Source organism: Dipodomys merriami, unplaced genomic scaffold (genome assembly GCF_024711535.1).
Source record: "Dipodomys merriami isolate MVZ:Mamm:240054 unplaced genomic scaffold, mDipMer1.0.p SCAF_1, whole genome shotgun sequence".
Lineage (NCBI taxonomy): Eukaryota > Metazoa > Chordata > Mammalia > Rodentia > Heteromyidae > Dipodomys > Dipodomys merriami.
Genome location: NW_027202270.1, coordinates 90,530,871 through 90,551,455, shown reverse-complemented (window position 1 = coordinate 90,551,455; position 20,585 = coordinate 90,530,871). Strand labels below are relative to the sequence as shown.

At 41.2% G+C, this 20,585-nt stretch overlaps 1 gene segment (V, D, J or C); it reads right to left on the bottom strand.

Annotated features, from left to right (window-relative positions):
• The window catches only part of LOC138828668 (T-cell receptor alpha chain constant-like), a 59,136-nt gene extending 40,020 nt beyond the window's left edge, over window positions 1-19,116 (bottom strand). Inside the window, 1 exon segment of the C gene segment in view lies at window positions 19,065-19,116. Coding sequence covers window positions 19,065-19,077 — 13 coding nt within the window.
• Between the last annotated feature and the right edge of the window lie 1,469 nt (window positions 19,117-20,585).

Genomic DNA, 20,585 nt, shown 5'->3' with positions numbered 1-20,585 from the left:
TGAAGACTCTTACCACCTCATTTAAATCACCTGGTGGTTTGAATTCAGGAGTCTAGTGGAATCCTATTTCCCTTGTGTTCCAAGACAACACAAAATGTTGTATAATCTCCTCTTGCCTCAGTTTGTGTTGTGTGTGTGTGTGTGTGTTATGTGTGTGTGTTTTGGTACTGACGCTTGAACTCAAGGTCCTGACGTCTCACCTGGCTTTTTTTGCTCAAGAATAGCACTCTACCACTTGAACCACAGCTCTGCTTCTCTTGACTCAGCTTTTAAATTTATCAAGTGGGATAACTATGTTGGTGTCTCTTGCTGAATAAGACCTTGCCATTAGATTCTCCTCCCTACTACTCCCAACTAGGGCTTAAACTTGGGGCCCAAACCCAGGGCCTCTAGTTCTTGCTTAACTGTTTGTTTTTTCTTTTTTTCTCAAGGCTAATGCTCTACCATTTGAGCCACATCTCCACTTCTGGCTTTTTGCTAGTTAATTGGAGATAAGGGTCTTCCAGACTTTTCTGTCCAGTGTTGGTTTTGAACCGAGATCATCAGATCTCAACCTCCTGAGCAGCTAGGATTATAGGTGTGAGTCATCAGTGCCTGGGCCAGATGGTTTTGCTTATTGGAAATCTGGCAGAGTGAACACACTGAGACTGGGTCACTGGTGAGGTCTTGGTGAGGTTCTTCCCACCTCCATACCTTCCAGAGCTCCTTCAAGAATTAAAGTGACAAGAGTGTTGGGCCTTTGTCTGTCTTAAATGTCCTTCTGATCCAAGAAGGCTCCCTGAGAAAGAGAGGGCTTCATTTTGGAGACAATCACATACAGCCCACAATTCAAATTATATGCCACTTACTTGGCTTGACAAGCAGCCTTGTCCTCTTTCCAAAGATAAAGGAGAAGCCTTGTCCTTCTGCATAATGATTACCTCAGCATCAAAAACCTGCCAGCTCAGCTTTCCCACACAAAGCTCTCCAGACAAGGGAACCTCTAATGTATTTCCTCCAGTGTCACTCATTCCTGAATAAGCAAACCCTCTCACTCCTACCATCCTCAAGGCTCTGTGCCTCACTCCCTTCTCATGTCCTCCATCACTGCTCCTGAGGTTGGTCCCAGTGGACCTCTGGCCTCCGGCTATTCCAGCTTACCCCACCTAGAAAGCTGGACTCATTTCTTCTCCCCACTTAACTGCACTTACAGGGCAGAACAGACAATCTGGTTCCAGTACCGAAGATCAATCCTGCGGCAGCGTTATTCTCACAGTGCTTCTGGGCTCAGCAAAAACCAGCTAGAACTTCCTTCCCACATGCTAAGGCAGATCAACACTGCACACATGACCCAGGACCCAGAACCTCTGTGTTTGGCTTTCCGGTGAAAAAGCCAGCTCATTTGTCCTGTTGAATCCTGAGAACAAAGGAAGTTTGGGAAAAAAGCAAGCAATGGCTCCATAGCCTAACCCGGCAACCTCCTGTGTCCCCAAGGCTGCAGCTCAGCATTAATGAGTCTGTCTTTCCACAGAGAAGCTCTGGGGGGCTGGAAGAGGCTTAAAGAGCTGCTCTCATTTCTCCTTCTGCCTTGAGGCAGGGCTGCACTTCACTCACCCCTGATCGGAGGGTGTCTATCTCCTTTCAGAAACTCTCTGGAGAAAGTGTTCTGGCAACAACTCCTGACAGCTCATTTTCACTGTTCAAAAACCTATTAGGAAGGTTTTACCAGGAACTTCACTCCCTTCTGCAGTATCAGTCATGTCCTGTGGTCTGAATTCTGGTACAGCTGGAAAATAGAGGCTCTCTTGTCTTCTGTCTAATGCTTTCTTTCCCAGATTTAGAAATGTGATTCAATTGTCACCTGACCCTCACCCTCTTTCCAACCCAGTTTGCTTCTAGAGACTTTACTGGTCCTCCATCTCCAGACCTGAGAGTTTCACATGTAGATATTATTTTTCAGGACCTATATTTCTTTACTTTCTTTCTTTTGAACTCAGGACTCAAGCTCTCATTTGATTTTTCTTTTTGCTCAAGGCTCCCACTCTTCCACTTGAGCCATACCTCCACATCAGACTTTTTGTTGGTCAATTGGACATAAGAATCTCACTGACCTTTCTGCTTAGGCTGACTTTGAACTATGATCCTTAAGTCTCAGCCTCCTGAATAACTAGGATTATAGGAGTAAGCCACCAGAACCCAGCTAAGAACCATATTTCTTGTGAGTATCCTTAATTGGAAGTTAAAGTTTCCATCTTGTTTCTGTCACTGTCTTTCCACTTGGGAATCTTCTCTTGGGAAGGGGTTCAACACACCTTGAGTCCTGTGAACCACAGTTCCAGCTCCAAGGGTTTGTGTGCAGAGCCCAAATTCTATCAGGGAGCTCTGCAGAAACATCTCCCCTGTCTTTGACACTTAGATGATATTGGATTGAAATTAGTCAGAACTTTTTTTTTTTTTTTTTCCTATTTCAGCTTTTAAATCCCAGGTGAAGAATTCATAGAACTGGCTGCCATCTTCCCACCCACCTCTATCCCAGCTCTGCTTCTGATGGATGACAGAGCCTTGACAGAAGAGCCCAAGGGGTGAAGCAAAAGTTCTACTAGGCATTGGAGCTGATATTTGTCATTATTATTAATAGCTGGCGCTTAATGAACTCATCCTCTGTTCTGGGCACTATGCTAAATACTTTAGCTGCATTATTCAATTTGATCTTTATAATAATTCATCAAGACTGATATATTTTTGTCCTATTTTATAGATGGAGAAACTGATACACAGAGAGGTGAAATGAATTGTCCCAAATTACACAGCTGGTTAAGTAGTAAAGAAAAGACTTGGACTCAGGATTTTCTGTCTCCAACATTCATGCTATATTGCCTAACCCATACTTACTGAGACTAAAATATCCATAGGGGATGCATGACACCTCAGAGAGTAGATTTGAAGCTGGACCTCATATCCATGGTAAGTATTTTATTAATAATTCAGATGGATAGTGGTTCTCTTCAAATAGATATTTCATTTACACCAAGAGGTTCCAAATTAGATGTCAGAAAGTATCTCACAGAGATGCTCAGTTTTGGAAGTAATTAGAAAGAAGAGTTCCCTGCTCTTGGCTCCTAGGCAGAATCTGCATGCAAGCCACAAGGCTAGTGAGCCTGATCAGAGGTGGTCCCTGGGTCCCTGGAGGTCTTTCCTGACATCTTAATCGATTTGATTTTTGTTTATACCCTTTTTTCTTCAAAACAATGTATATGCTTCTGAGAGCCCCTCACTATGTGCTACATATGTGTACGTGAAAACACACAGATACACCTACATTGTTTGAAAGCAAGAAAGAGAGGCAGCTCTCCTTGGCCCAGGGAAAGAACATTAATAAAGAGCCCAAGCAGATGCACAGGATTAAAGTATTTTTTCAAACTAATGATTTGATTGATTGCCCCTAAAGGCCCAGGCAGCAAAGAATCCAACTTACTTGGCTTCACAGTGAGCATGGTCCCGTCCCCAAAGGTTAATTTGCCTGCATTGGCGTTACACAGTGTGCAGTGCTATTGCAATAACCTTGACTGGGGCCTCTAGGAAGACAGGTGGAGGTGGGGGAGTCAGGCAGGAAAACAAAACCTAAAATGACTGCCTATGGCCAAAACAGTCTCCTTGTAATTAGGTTAGAACATGGAGGGAATACAAATAAATAGCAACACCCCAGTCCAATTCTATTAGCCTCAACTTTCCTTGAAAGAACAGGGCTTGCAAGAACTCATCCTGGGAAATTCATAATGGCAACTGAGCTGTCTCCAGGGACCCTGTCTTGGTATTCCTATAAGCCTTTTTGTCTATTTTCATCCAGTTTCTGCCTTACTCCTTTGCTTTTCTTCTCATAGAGGTTAACATATTTTCTCAGGGAGAGCCTACATGGATATTAAAAGCCCAAGTACAGTGCCTCAGGGAACAAGTGCATTAATAACCTTGTTTCCCAACTGGTATCACGAACCACCCAACACAAACCAAGCAAAGAAAATACCACCTGTGTTTTGACAGCTTACATATGATGGAAAAGGGACTGCTTGGGAAACATAATTAGCCAGAAAGAGAAACTTACTTGGTATGACTGAGAGTTTGGGGCTTTTCGAAAGTAAGTTCGAAACTCCCAGAATATGCACAATTTCCTTTCTTTGCAAAAACTCCATGCTGAGAGAATTCAAACCACTCACAGCAGAGGTCAACATGGACAAAGGTTCAGAAATAACAACAACCAGACTATGTAAAAGTGAACAGTTCCAGAGGCGTCCCATGGAAGGGATCATCATTCCTTAAAGTCCCACAGGGAGAGGACAAGACTTCTAAAGGTCACCTTGCATGGCCTCCTCTGTTTAGCCAATGTGTTTCCTGACCAAAGACCTGTTTAGTTTTTAAAAGGTCCTTTTTTTTTTTTTTGGTCGGTCGTGGGGCCTGAACTCTGGGCCTGGGCGTTGTCCCTCAGCTCTTGAGCTCAAGGCTAGTGCTCTACCACTTGAGCCACAGCGCCACTTCTGGTTTTTTCTGCTTATGTGGTGCTGAGGAATTGAACCCAGGGTCTCATGCATGCAAGCAAACACTCTACCACTGAGCCACCTTCCCAGCCCCAAGGTCCTGGTTTTTAAGGCATTCCATTGTAAATAATCCCTGTATTTGAGAACTATTTCCTATATCTACAGGTTAAGCATCCCTAAATCTAAAAGTTGAAATTAGAAAATATACCATAATCTGACTGTTCAGAGTACTCATGTATTTTGACTAAAATCCACCACATGAAGTTAGGTCATGTGATGGATCTTATTTAAATGCAAATGTAGTAAAAGTATTGTATAAAGTGACCATTAGGGTATGCATTAGGTGCATATGAAACAAATATAAATTTTGTGTTTAGACTTGGATTTCAACCTCCACATATCTGTTGTATATGCAAAAATACCCAAATCTAAAAACTTCTTAAATAAAAAAAAAATTTGGATCCAAATCTAAAAACTTCTTAAATAAAAAAAAAATTTGGATCCCATGCACCTCAGGTAAAAAACATTCTACCTGTATTTGCGGTCCTGCAGATTACAGTCTGTGCCCTTCACTTCCCAAGCTTCTCCATTTAAAGACAGGGAATTTCACATAATTCACTCCATAGGGAAACTTACAATACACCAACCCAGACTCAGCAGTTGCTTTTGGGGAGGAAATGGACATTGAAGGAAGGAGTCATGGAGAATGTTGTTTTTATCTATAACTGAAATTGTTTACAATGAGAAATTTTTATGGGTTATTTAGGAAAATTAGAATGAAAAATAACATGAAATTGAAACCCACAATGTATTAAAAATGGCTTTTGGATCTCAGATAAGCTTTTCTATTGCTTTTCTTCTTTTCTCTTTCCTTTCTTCCTTTTGTGTGTGTGTGTGTGTGGTGGTGGTGCTGAGGATTGAACCCAGGGCCTCATGTATGCTAAACATGTGCATTACCACTAAGCTTCACCCAATCCAAACAGACATTCTTAGGTATCCTGGAAAATCATTTGAGGGAAGAAGCCAGGGCTGATCAAAAGTAAGGACGGCGGAGGTACTTACTTGCAATCACAGAAAGTCTTGTTCCCTTTCCAAAGAAAAGCTGCCTGTTTCCTGATTCCCACAGTGATTGTCTCCATAACAAAAACTCTCACCAACTGGCCCCAGAGTTTACCTGTACCTTTCCTCTTGTTAATCCTCTTTCCAGAAACCTTCCCATTTAATTCTCTCTCTCTCTCTCTCTCTCTCTCTCTCTCTCTCTCTCTCTCTCTCTCTCTCTCTCTCTAATTTCCCTAATTTCCCTCTAGTTTATCTTTGGCCCCTTCTCTCTAGTCCTAAGTGGGTCCCTGCCCATAAAAGCTTCACAGATGGAGTTGTGGCCCAAGAATGAATTTCAGAACTGCCTGCAAATGTCCATCTTATTGTTAGGCTGTTGAAAAGAAACCCCTGTTTCTGGCCTCATAATATTGGAATATTGGAATAGGGACACAAAAAGGAGTGGCCAGGTTTTCTAAAAGAAAAAAAAATGATTTGGAAAATGGCACAGAGGAACCTATTCAAGGCAACCATGTTGCCCTTGATCAGGGTTTTGTCTTTGTTGTCTCTGACATTAAAGTAGCTCTTAAGTTACCATTTGCCCATCCCTGGAAAAGGAAAATGAGAAAACATGGGGAATCAGAGCCAGGACGCCCAGCAAAGGCCTTTCGGTCTCATGGAAGGAAAGGGGATTGCTGAGGTCATTTCAAAAACCAGTGTGATTATTCTGATTGGAGCCAAAAATCACACTGAATTTAACAATGTGTCCAAACAAAGTCCACTGGGGACAAGCCTGGGGGAAAGACTTAAAAATGAAGTCTGGACACAGTTTAATGAATGTGTTTACTCTTTAACTAAACAGTAAAGAGGATAATTGCTATTAGGTAGCAGACGACTGGAAGTAATTCTCCCAACACCAGAGGGTGTGAATTAGTATTTGGTTAGGCTATAGAAAGGCTTAGAATCTGGAGGCCACCACATGTCTCAGAGGAAGAAACTTTCCCATGAAATAATTTCAACTCAATGGGAGTTATATCAGAAAATTGCATGAACAGCACTTACTGGGCAGAACATGAAGTTGCGTCCCTTTTCCAAAGATGATTTTAGAAGCAGTTGATTCACACTGTGATTGGCACCACAGCAAAAACTTCCCAGTAACTCTTTTTTGAAAAGCTACACATTCTCTGATGGTTATTTCACCTTCATAGGACTTAATAGATCCTCACATTGTCGCTTCTCCTATAATAAACAGGCCTCATTATCTGTTCAGTCATCTTTCTCTCTGTCTCCTGGTTGTTTTGCTTGAATTTTATGCTGCTTATTGCAAATGTGCAGAAAGGAAATTGAATGACCTCGTTTGACACTGAGGGAGAATTATATAAGCAACAATTCAACAAACTTCTTTCGGATATCAAACACAATTGTGTTACTGCAGGCAAATATATATATATATATATATATATATATATAGCAGACAGCCATAAAATAGATATCCACTTTTTAGTGTCCAAACAAGAATGGGGCAGGAATGGCAGCTTCAGTCACACAGCTGGATTTCTACCTGTGATGGATGTGCTTTTCTAGATGCCTCACCTCACCTTTGGTTCTGAGCAGTAAGATCTTGAATTAGCCATATTGCCAGACTCTGAGATGCTTTGCCTCAGGTCAAACAAATGCTTGTGCCATTTATTATAGCCCTTTCCTAACTGGATATAGAGGAGATTGTTCATTTCAGCTCAGAGTTCCCAGTCTTTGGGAAATGGTTTTTTTTTTTTTTTTACAGCCCATGGATATGTTATGTTCTCTGACCACCAAGAGATGGGAATCAGCTCTGACATATCCATGTTTGACACTTAAAGAACTAGCCTCATCCTCCACCTGACCCCAGTCATTAAAAAAGATTAATACAGAGTTGGGTACTGGTGGCTCATATCTGTAATCCTAGCTATTCAAAAGGCTGAGATCTGAGATTCCCAGTTAAAAGCCATCCCAGGCAGACAAATCTATGGGACTCTTATCTCCAATTAACCAACAAAAAGCTGGAGCTGAAGGGGTGGCTAAAGTGGAAGAGTTCTAGTCGAGCAAAAAAGCTAAGCAAGAACCCCAAGTTCAAGGTCCAGGACCATTCCTGATCCCTCTTTCACTCCTCCCCTCCCCAGAAAAGAGATTATCATTGCATGATTGAACTCAATAGAACTAAAGCAAACTTAAAGATTCAACTAGCTCGTTTCTTCCTCTCCTGGCATTTCCCTGAATTAAACTATTCACTAACAGCCTTTCCTATTTTAAAGCTCCTTGGGTCCAAAGTCTCAATTTTACCCTGTTATGATGCTTAATAACTGTCAAGGTGATGACCTTTGACATGAAATGAACTTTTGTCTGACATTTGGATAGGTCTTCTCTCCAAAATGACAATGTGGAGACACTGATAGTCAGGAGCACCCCAGGAATGACAGGCTCCTGAGTGCTTTTTCTCTGTTGCCCTAATGCGGTCTGTTTCAATAGGTTTTCTCCCCATAGAGGCAGTGATAATTAAACAAAAATCTTTCCATTCCTTTCAGGTGTTTATAAAGCCATCTGGGATTGCCAGTTCATCTCTGATTTGTTAACTCCCTTATACATCCACCCACATGGCATTTGAAGAATAAATCTGTGCTCTTAATGAAATTTGACATGTATCAGACTAGATGTGGACAAAATAGGGCAGTGCATGGCTTTCCTATCAGGTCTTTTAGAATAAATACATTTGTAGGCATATGAGATGAAGAAGGTATCTTAAAATATTAGTAGCATTTAAAATGAGATAGATTCTCATTTTTAATAGAAGACAACTTCTGTGCGTGAAATCACAATAAACACACAAATCATTGCAGAACACAGTTTGGGAGATATTGTGGCAGTAAATAACTCATGGCCTCAATATCTCCCTGGAAGAAAGAGAGCTGAGTTACTATATTAAAGATGATTTGGTCTCATTTTGCCTCTATTTATTATTATTGCTCTGTTCTCAATATGAATGTTTCATGACTTTGCAAGAATCATTTTCAAAAGGTATATTTGTTTTCATATTAAATTAAATATCTACTAAGTTTGTAGGATTTGTTTGGCCAAATATAAATAGAACATGGATACTTACTGGGCTTCACCACCAGCTGGGTTCCATCACCAAAGAATATTCTGTTATTATAATTCCACAGTATTTCCTGCCTTTACCAAAACCCCAGCAAAAACCAACCAAGCACATGGCACCACTGTGAGGGGGCAGCTGGACTATCTACTTTTTCCTTTCTGCTGGAAATTGGCCTTTTATCATAGAAAGATAAAAAAGATGGTTTTGCTACATAAAACAAATCATTTTCCCTTTAAAAAGACCACATGTACATACTTTTAAAAACCCTTTTGCTTTGCTAGGTTTAATCTGCCAAAGCTGAATCAGTTAATTTGTTAATAACTATTCCTATTATCTATCTATCTATCTATCTATCTATCTATCTATCTATCTATCTATCTATCTATCTACCCACCCATCTCTATCTATCTATCTATCTATCTATCTATCTATCTATCTATCTATCTATCTATCTATCTATCTATCTAGTACTGGGACTTGAATGCAGGGTCTGGGCACTGTCTCTTTGCCTTTTCATTCAAGATTGGCATTCTGCCACTTCAGCCATCCCTCCACTTCTGGCTTTTTTTCTAGTTAACTGCAGATAAGAGTCTCTCAGACTTTCTTGCTCTGGTTGGCTTTGAATCTTGATCCTCAGATCTCAACCTCCTGAATAACTAGGATTACAGGCATGAGCCATCAGGGATGATTTGTAGCCACACAACCATCTGAAGTCACTTCTAGACTCTCCCTAGGCTTCATGGTTCTGACCCTACTCACTGTTCAACCTCTTCTGAAGCCTTCTCAGTGTGTAATAATGCCTGTATAATAGTCTAGAAAATACTTCCCAAAGAAGTTCCACCATAAACTCCTATGTTGTTTTAGCCAGAAATGGTTGGGGGTAATGACACATTAGTTCTTACAACCTTAGGAAGGTCCAGGCCTGAAATGAATGGAAGAAATCCTCATTTTCCATTATAAAAAAGATTGTACATCACAGGCCAGGATAAGGACATACAAATACTCTTTTATCTCAAATCTAAACATTGGCTGAGTGTTAATATACACTAAGAATTTTTATTAAACATGGAGGAGTGCCAGGTGCTGTTGGCTCATGCCTATAATCCTAGCTACTCAGGAGTCTGAGATCTGAGAATCATGATTCAGAGCCATCACAGGCAGAAAAGTCCAGAGACTTCTCCACAATTAGCTAGCAAAAAGTCAGAAATAGAGTCGTGGCTCAAGTGGAAGTGGCCAGCCTTGAGGGAAAAAGCCAAGCAAGAATGCAAGGCCCTAAGTTGAAGCCCTAGAACCTGCATCTCTTTCCTCCCATGTGGAGCCACAGCTCTACTTCTGCCTTTAGTTAATTGGAGATAAAAGTCTCTCAGACCTTACTTCCCTGACTGGCTTTGAATCTCAAGCCTCAGATCAAGAGGAGTATCTCAGCATAGAGGAGTATCCCAGAATTTGTATTCTTGGTTAAAAGTTGTTTTACTGATAGAATTTTAAGTTTGGAAAGAGAAGAAGACTATCTCATCCCCAGGTAACTGTGATGTTGATTCTTCAAATTTGAAGAAAAGTTCAAAACTGATTTTATTTTTTCTCCTCTTAGCCTGAGAGCCTCAGGTGTCTAGAGCAAATAGAAATAACTTATTATAGGGAAAGTGGAAGGACAGTGAATGCAGGAAGTAGCAGGAAAGGGTTAGATGGATCACAGTTCCAATACTGAGCTAACTAACCTACCTTGGGCCTCTCTTTCCCTCCCTTATTCTCACTCCCTTTATGAACTTCACCTGGAATGGCTAGAAGTTTCTTTTGGAAGAAAAATGCCTAAGGAAGAAGGTAGATGGACCAGCTGACACAGATTTGTATGAACAGATTAGCAGAGGTTGTATCTACACAGGTAAATCTATGATCAGAGTGATAATGGTTAGAGAATAGGATTCACAGAAGTAGAAAGCCTGCAGCATCCAGATGAAAACAATTTTCTCCCGAGTCCTTTTTATTCCTGGGGTTGATGTTAACATTAGTACTATTGTCTTTCCTTTAATTGGTATATTATCCAAAGAATTGGGAAAATTTGAGGGCCCAACATCTCATGGCAGATACAGGATTGTGGCTGAGGATGGAGTAAATCTTCAGCCCTCCTCACCAAAGCACGTCTTCCCTCCCACTTGCCATGGCCATAGAATACCCAGGACATCCACTACTCACGTACTTGGCTTGACAGAAAGCAGAGTTCCAGTCCCAAAGATGAGTTTGTTGTTACCAGTTCCATAGTTGACACAACCTTTCAGAGCTTTACAATAACCGTTAGGGAAGGCATAGGGTGGGTCTTCCCAGGCTGAGAACAGATCAGACCCACTTGTGTAAAAAGTTAACTTGCCAAGTATCTTTAGCCTTCACATTCTCAAGGCATAGCCTAAAATTCTGGAAGATTCATCAGTGAATGACAAAAAAAATCTGTTTCTGCTGTCTATACAAGCAGCAGCCCAAAGTGGGGATATTAAGAATGATTCAGGATCAGGAATGCTAGTTTATCCAGATCTCTCTCCTGCTTCTCTGTGGCTGGGTCCTTTCCTTTATTTTTGAATTTATTCTCCCAATGGAATGGGATAACTTTATCTTTGGGAAAGAATATTAACGATATCAGAGAGAATTAGACAGTCCCCAACAATGTGCTTTGCTCTCTTAGGGAGCAGTAAGTAATTGTCCTTTCTGAAAGCAGCTAGATCAAACAAGAGAGCTGGTGGCTCACTTCTAGGAGTGAAGACAGATCCCCAATTGGATTGAATGTATTGTCTTTTGCAGGCTGGGCTATTTTAAAAAATAGAATTTACAGCTATACTTCCTGTGCATTATTCAACTAGTGTCTTCTCTGAGACATATCTGAGACTTACCTGGCTTTATAATTAGCTTGGTCCCAGAGCCCCAGATAAACTGATAGTTGCTATCCACACAGACACAAAGATCTTAACAAAAACCTTCACTGTCCTTCCGGGGGATCCTATTAGAGATAAAGCCCAGATAAAAACTCAAGAGCGAAGCATATAAAACAATGTAGGAATATTGACTATTGAAGATTATTTGTTCATTTAATTACATTTGATTCCCTTGTCCATTACAGATTCCATACACAGACAAGGGATCAAATGACTAACCATCCAAAGTGAATCTAGGCCTTTCTGCATAGGGGAAAGCATAATTTATAAACAGTTTTCAAATTAGAGGAGTTGAACTAACTTCACCTTCTCTATTTTAAATAAAAAATGTATAAGAGAGGAGACCATTTGTTTGCATCTGACTCCCTAGTGTCTTATTTTCATTGCTGTTAAGATTTTAATCAAAGTATGATGTTCATATAAACTGATTTGGTTTATAGAGGATTTTCAGTGACAAATAGCATCCGGAGGGACCCCAGATATAGCAGCAAGAGTGACTCACACTGTTAGAAAGGGTGGCCTGTTGAATTATGAGAATGTCCCAAGACAGGTTGGTTGCTTGTAGAAACTTTTTGAAACTGCTCCTCAGCTGTATTATAATCCTAGCTACTCAGGGGGCTGAAATCTGAGAATCATAGTTAAAAAAAGTAAGTCTGGGCAGGAAAATCTTTGTGATTCTTATCTCCAATTAACCAGCAAAAAGCCATAAGTGGAGCTGTGGCTGAAGTGGTAGGACACTAGCCTTTGGTGGAAAAGCTAGGAGACAGTGCCCAGGCCCTGAGTTCACACACACACACACACACACACACACACACACACACACACACACACACACACACACACACACACACACACACACACACACACACACACACACCAACAACAATAACAATAAAAACAAAGAAACAAAACCCATGAGCAAAACAAAATAACTAAACAACCTCCTCCCTGATTCTTAATACTTACTTGGCAAGACTTGTAATTTGGTCCCTACACCAAAGACAAACTTGTTGGTATCAGAGGACAGACACAATGATACGAAGGTCTACAAAAACCTCCTGACTCCCTCTGCTTTTCCCCAGTTATCATGGCAAATAACTACCAATTGCAAAGGAGAATGGGAATATACTTAAAACTCCAATGCAATCAAAGTCAGCTTATGTTTTTGTTAAGTTTCATCTCCTTGAAAATACCTATGGCTTTAGGCTCATTATGTTTCCAATTCACAAAATAGTGGCTCAAAATAATTCTTTATATGAAAATAGGGAATCTCAAGCTCTACTATTATTTCTGATTTTTTCCCTCCCTTTGATTTGACTTAAAATATTTAACTTGTCTGCGTTTCACCTTTTTTTATTTTTTGCCTATAAAGTATGTTTGATGGTGTGTGATTCTGTTACCTCATTAGGGAACGTTGTGAAGATAAGAATGACTGCTGTTGGCATTTGGTGGGTTACAGAATTGAAATGCATTTTGAATGATTGTTCAAGTCATGGTATTATTTGCCTCAATACAGGGAATACATTAGCTGAAAGTTAGGGTCAAAATTACGAACACAGAAACTTTCTTGGTTAAAACTAATGAAGAATATAACTGTCTTGTATGCCCATTCCCCTACCCTCACAAGAAAGCTGGTACACACAATCACCTCATCTGCCAGAAGAGACAGGCATGGAAAAGGTCAGCAGAATCCTGAAATCTCACAAAGGGAGGGGACACACACCTGTTCTACAGCAGTGACCGAGCAAAGATGGGAGCCCTCGACATGCAAATTCTCTTTGCTGTTGATAGAATTAAAAGGAATCAGCCCATGTTATTTGAACAATCTTCATGTTCAGACTGGTAGAAAGTATATCTGATCAGAGACTAGCTGGGAAATGTGGAGGGGATAGGAAACAAACAAACAAACACACCTCTGTCTGACTTACAATCATACTAATCCATAAAAATGAGGAAACTAGGATTATGTGGTCTTGAGTAAGTACTTGAGTGTTAGATGCAAAATGCAGGACCCTCCCCAAAGCCATCCACAATGACTGCCACAGAAACCCTGCCATGTCTTTATAGCCATACATCTTGGAAACCAAGTAGGAAGTGCAAGTTTCTTAGGCATGAAAGAAGATTCAGACATAAGTATCACAAAAGAGGTGATATTCCTTATTTCTTCCCAAAGCTCTTCCTCACCTGGGGCTCAGCTCTAGTCATCTGATAGGCATCCAGTAGCCCGAGGTGCTGCCTTCACGTTTGCAGGGGCTCTGCTGAGGTCTGTCAGGTCCCAGGCAAGATTTCCCAGGTCCCCGAACCACTTAAGGCTCCACAGGAATATAATCAACTCACCAAAGAGATGGGAATCTGTGTGTGGAGGGAGAGCTGGTTCTGGAGTGGGAATGTCAGCCAGGGATTCAAAGGAGAGAGAAAGGACATTGATAGAAGACTTAGAGATGGAAGGAATAGGACTTGGAGTGGGAGGATCTGGAAATCAAAGTAGAAGAGTAGACGCAAATTATCAGCTCATGTTAAAGTTTGCTTTGCCCTGTTTGTGTATGTACACATGAGTTTTGGAGGGCAAGCCATTCCTCTGGCTGTCAGTTGGCCTGACCTATTTAGAATCATTCTTCCTCCTGTGACAAGCTGTCACATGCTGCAAAGTCCCACACCACCAGTGGAGGCCACTTCCCTGTTTGGCTCTTGCTCCTGTGTCACAGAGCCATCTGACCAAGTGTTCTACCCCAGAGAGTAGGAACTGCAATCACAAAAAGACACTCAGAATCTGTTTCTTTCTTCCTAATTAGGCTGTCAATCTGTTTAGCTAATAAGTCGTATAAAGTGTCTTAATCGCTTCCATGGAAAGGAGTCATATAAATGCAAAATAGCAGAGGCAGTAAGTCAAATGGCTTGCTGGGTCTCTTTTCTTTGTGTGGAGAGATGCTCTTTAGTAGAAGGAAAACTTGACGTGGAGAGAGAGACAGACTGGGGAAAGAATACAACAGCATTTGTTTTTATTAGGAGGAGTCTCTACACAGCACAAAGTAAAACAGATCTGGCAATTATTTAGGTAATGTGACAGTCAATTCAAGCAATTTTGAGCCAAAGAAATTGACTCAAGGAAGTACCTAAATATCTAGATCAGCTCCTGACATTAATCAAATTAACTGGACACTTGTGTTGTATAGACCCAAACCAATAAATGTACCCTGAGTTAGTTCTTAGGAAAAGCTTACATTTTACAAACTTCACAGGAAAATGAGTCACATATTTATGCCCACTCGTTTAATTTTGGTTCTGCAGTTGACATTTCCCAATTTTTCTAACAATACATGTCTTACATTTAGAGCCACAAAGGTAAGAGTGACCTTCTCCCTGGAGAGTCTTATCAGGTTAGCACATGGAAGTTCATTTAGAAATTCATTAGGTGTCTGAAATGTGGGAACTGGTCATTAGAGATTAAAGGCTTTTTCTTAAGTACTTGCTGGGAACAATGGTGAGTCTTGTTCCAGTCCCAAAGATGAGGTTGTTTGTCCCAGAAATTGGTACAGTTTCTGTTTAGCACAAAAACACTTTCGAACTCTACTAAAATTTCTTTCTCTATAAAACTCATCAAGACTATGCTATCCACATTTTGACCTCTACCTTTAAAATGCATCCTATAAAAATCAGTTTTTTTAAAAAAAATGCCAAATAACCAATAGTTCCATTTCTCTCCCTCTTCTCCTCCTCTTCCTCCTCCTCCTCTTTCTTCTTTATCCCTTAAACAAAACCTTATTGTTCTCAAGCCATTTATTTTTCTCCTTGAAGAATTCTGGCTTTTACTTTACAATACTATTATTTAAAATCACCTTTCATTCTTGGTAGATCATCTACTTTCCATGTTTTTATTTCTCTCAAGTCAGCCAAGCTTATCTTCTCTCAGCCATAGTCTAGAAATTTGACCAAATTAATTTCAAGTCCTCTCTCCCTGTTGCCACTAGCTGAAACCAAGTAGTCTAGAAAAGACTATATTAACTACTTCATATACCTTCTATTTGCATTTCTAAAAGGAAAACAAGCCTAAGAGTAAGAGTCTTTGGTTACGTGTTAAAAAGGCCCAGAGAAGCCAGGCGACAGTGGTTCATGCCTGTAATACTAGTTACTTAAGAGGCTGAGATCTGAGGATCGAGGTTCAAAGCCAGCCCGGGCAGGAACATCCATGAAACTCATCTCCAATTAACTACCAGAACACCGCAAGTGGCGATGTGCCTCAAACTGTAGGGCCCTCTCCTTGAGCTGAAGAGCTGAAGGACAGTGCCCAGGCCCAGAGTTCAAGCCACACAACTGACAAAAAAAAAAAAAAAAAAAAAAAAAAGGCCCAGAGATGAGACTTATCTGTGGACATTTAGACCTACCTGGCTCTATGTATACAGTTGTCCCTTGACCAAAGGTGAGCATTCCTGTTTGCCAGTCACACTAATGCTACATTTTACAAAAACTTTCACTAGAAATTATTTCTTTTTCTTCCTTCTAAGAACCTGATCTAGTAACAAGAAAACATAATAACTGAAGACTTACTATGTGCCTGCCACTATATGAGGTCGTGGGGCCTGAACTCTGGGCCTGGGCCTGTACCTCAGCTCTTCAGTTCAAGGCTAGCACTCTATCACTGAGCCACAACGCCACTTCCAGCTTTCTCTGTTTATGTGATGCTGAGGAATCGAACCCAGGGCCTCACACATGCGAGGCAAGCACTCTACCAATGAGCTACGTTTCCAACCCCATGAGGCCTTTTTTTAAATTAAAAAAATTTTTTTTAGATAGAGCCTTTCTACATAGCATGTAGCATTGAAATTTTACTCTTCCTGCTTCTGACTCTTGAGTGTGGGGATCACAGGTTTGTACCACTGTCCCTGGCCTTTAAAGCTCTTTATAAGTATTAACTATTTAAATGTGAGAACATCCCAATAATCCAAGTACTAGGATTAGCCTCAATTTACAGATGAGGGAAATGAAACATAAAGAGATTGGATAACCTGTTCAAGGTCACACATCTGGCAAATGATAGGATTTCTCCAAGCAGTTTGCATCCAAATTCTTAACTAGTCTTTGCTATGTTGGGTTTTCCTTTGAAAAATGTATACCAGTATTACAGACAAAATAGCTCATCAACTCTGATAAATATACCTTGAGATACATTGGAAAGACATTTTATTTTTTTATTATTTTTTTGTCAGTCGTGGGGCTTGAACTCTGGGCTTGGGCGCTGTCCCTGAGCTCTTCAGCTCAAGGCAAACACTCTACTGCTTGAGCCACAGCACCACTTCCAGTTTTCTAGTGGTTTATTGAAGATAAGAGTCTCATGGATGGGGCTGGGAAGGTGGCTCAGTGGCAGAGTGCTTGCCTTACATGTCTGAGGCCCTGGGTTTGATTCCTCAGCACCACATAAAGAAAAAAGCCAGAAGTGGCACTGTGGCTCAAGTGGTAGAATGTTAGCCTTGAGCTGAAGAGCTGAGGGACAGCACCCAGGCCCAGAGTTCAGGCTCCACGATTGGACCCCCCCCCAAAAAAAAAAAAAAGAGTCTCATGGACTTTCCTTCCTCGGGCTGGCTTTGAACAGTGATCCTCAGATCTCAGCCCCCTGAGTAGCTAGGACTACAGACGTGAGCCACTGGTGTCTGGCTTTGGAATGACATTTTATAAACTAAACATTAACAATATTTATCTCTGCTCTCTCTATTTGGTACTATGTTTGACTCTTACCCCTTTTTATTCCACATCTTACATTCAGAGCTACAAATGCAAGGGTGACCTCCCTAGAGAATGTTATCAGGTTAGCACATGGGAAACTATTTAAAATCTCACTTAGATATCTACTAATGTCTATATCAAAGATGATTTTTGTGAAGCCCCTTGGCTCCTCTTTTCAGTCTTCCTCCATCCCTGCCTTTGCCAAGCTTGGAGCCCTAGAACTGATCCAGGACCTAGCCCCAGCCAAAGCTATAGCAAACACCTCTGCAAACACAATTTAATTATGGGAAGCACAATTTTAGCAGGTTAAGCAATCTCTAAGGGACTCCTGAGGATTCCTGGAGAGAATAACTTCTCAAGAGAGGCAAAATTAAGATCAAATCATCCACTTTCCTGTTTTTCCAGCCAGTTGCAATAGGCTGTAAGCCAAAACAAATAGAGAGAAGCAGGAGTGGCTATATGGCCACTGTGAGTCATTCTGGTTACTCCACAGTGGGGAGATGTTTCTAAGGCTGTGAGATGACTCTAAATCCTGAGATGTCCTAGAGCATTTGACTTGTCTTTGGTTGGGAGAAACAGTATTTACCAATGACCCATGGTCAGGTCAGCACCTGACCATGATGAATATTCTTGCTTTCTCCAACTTCCAGTGCTCTCTGACGGCCTTTTTGAGGATGGACCAACCTAGTTGCTCTCTAAGAAAGTAGTCTAATGCTGGGAATGTGGCTAAGTGGTAGAAGCGCATGAAGTCCTGGGTTTGATTCCTCAGTACCACTTACACAGAAAAAGCCAGAAGTGGTGCTGTGGCTCAAGTGGTAGAGTGCTAGCTTTGAGAAAAAGAAGCTCAGGGACAGTGCCCAGGCCCTGAGTTCAAGCCCCAGGACTAACACAAGAAAAAAAGAAAAGAAAAGAAAGAAAATAGTCTAATTTTCCAAATATCTCTAATGCTCTTCTGGATACTTCTATTTATTTTAATTGAGGAGTAGATATGAATTTGGCTTTAGTGGACAGAACAAAAACACTATAATTGGACATTTCAAACATTAGGGTAAAAGATCATGGAGAAAGAAAGGAAGTCAAAAATAAAAGGAGGTGGTTTTTGAGATGTTTCAAACTTAACAGACAAGTTTGAAAGAGTTAACAGGAAGACTTACTTGGATTTACTGCCAGGCTTGTTCCTAGTCCCCAAGTCACTTTGCCATTGTTGCCAACATTACACAGTTGTAGGAAGCTTTACAGAAACAGAGCAGCCAATATGTACCAGGAAATCCCTTTCAATCCCCAAATCCCGCTTTCGTGCTCCCCCAGCAGCAACTCTGGCCAAAGAGGCAATGGGGAAGACTGTATTATTGTGGTTAATTCATGCTATATTGGGAGTGGGAAGGCTTGCCAGAGATTAAATGTCAACCCTCCTCCTCTACCCAAGTCTTCTTCCGGCTAGACCAGTAAGGCAAGGTCCAGTATTGAGAAAGCTGATGGAGGGCTCTCTAATTCCAGTGCTCACCCATCACTGGGTTGAACAGCATCAGACATGCTGCTCCAAATGGTTAAAAAAGGCCCCGGAACTTATTTTCTCCAGTGAATTTGTTCCTGTGTCAGATATACCCATTTTTTTCATGTATATATACCAAATAATTACTCAAATTAATCTGAAAAATAAAACGGAGTAGGTAAAAACAGAAAACTGAGCTTCATTCTGTGGCTTCCTTTTGCTAGGAGAGTATTCATTATGGATTCAGCAGAGATACTTACAGGGTTTGACCATTAACCTTGTTCCCCCAGCAAATGTGAGTACGTTGCCTGCATTATTATTCACACAGTGATCTTCAGCTCAGCAAAAACCTCCTAGAAACTGAACGAAGTTTTCCCTAAAGATCTTCTGGAAGGAGCGATACCACGAGCACAGAGAATATTAAGTAATTGTCATAGTAATAAGCTGGCACTGAGTCCTAGCACCAGCTTAGATTTCAGGACCTGTTTCCACATTGGATAAATGAAGGCTATTCTTTGTAAATATTCTAAAGAAGGAATTTTCTTGTACAGGCCCAGAATACTGACAGCCAAAAATATCCTTGCACATCCTTTAGTGTTTACAATAATAATTCCCCAGAGTCCTGAAAATCATCTACCTCATTTGGATAAGATAGAAACAATTTATGTCCACAGTACAGAGGGAAAGCAATCATGGAGGCTGTGACCACAGAGGGAAGGACTGAAGGAAGCTAGGGCTGCCCATTTGATAAGAGGTTCAGGGTACTGACCCATACTTTTCCAGTGCTGAAGCCAGACACTTCAGAACAAGGTCCAGCTCCTGGATATCTAAGAAGATGTCCAATTTTTTTAGTTTCCCAGAACTAGTGACAGACACAGGTAATATCCCATTGATTCCAGCTCGATAGGTCTTTTCATTCCCTGTTTAGGTAGTTACCAGGAATAAGACCACTTCCTATGCTTGTCCTGGGAGAGGCTTCTCCAGTCTCATTGACCCTTTCCCAGAAAGTAGCACAACTTAAGGACCAAACTGAGATCACTCCCTAGTGACTAAGAACATAGCCTTCCCCATTCTTCACACATGATTTTTTTTTTCTGTTGCCCTTTTCAACTTTGACATAACCTGAAGGCAAATCTGAGTCTAAAACATCCAGTAAGTGTTAGCATATACTCTGCCCTTCCTCACCACAGCTACATTGAGAATTGGAGGCTTAACAACTGGTAATTAGGGGGGAAAACAAGACACACAGGAAATATGGCAGCCCATGAAGTTGCCACTTGTATTTAGTCAGTGTTGTTTCTCCTTCAGGGTGTATCTCTTTCCATAGATGGATCCCTCCTCATTGCACTCATTACAGAGACTATCTCCTCCCTTCCCTCCCTCTATATTTTGTTCTTTGGCTGCTGGACTGCCGCGGACCGGGTTCTGTCGGGACGACGGAGGATACCTAGGGGAGGAACCTGGACTAGGATGGGGAGATGGCAAACAGACAACTCACACACATTAGGAGTGGATGCTGACCTTTTGCCCTTTCAGGCGACCAGCTGGTGACCGCCCAAGAATGAAGCCCTGCAGCAAGATTATGTAACCTTTTGCCCTTTCTTATGGAGATTTTTGCTATAAAAGTTTGTTATCCTCTGCATTAAATCGCACTCAGCACTCAGCACTCAGCATCCATTCCTAATGTGTGTGAGTTGTCTGTTTGCCATCTCCCCATCCTATTCCAGGTTCCTCCCCTAGGTATCCGTTGTCCCGACAGAACCCGGTCTGTGACACTGGAC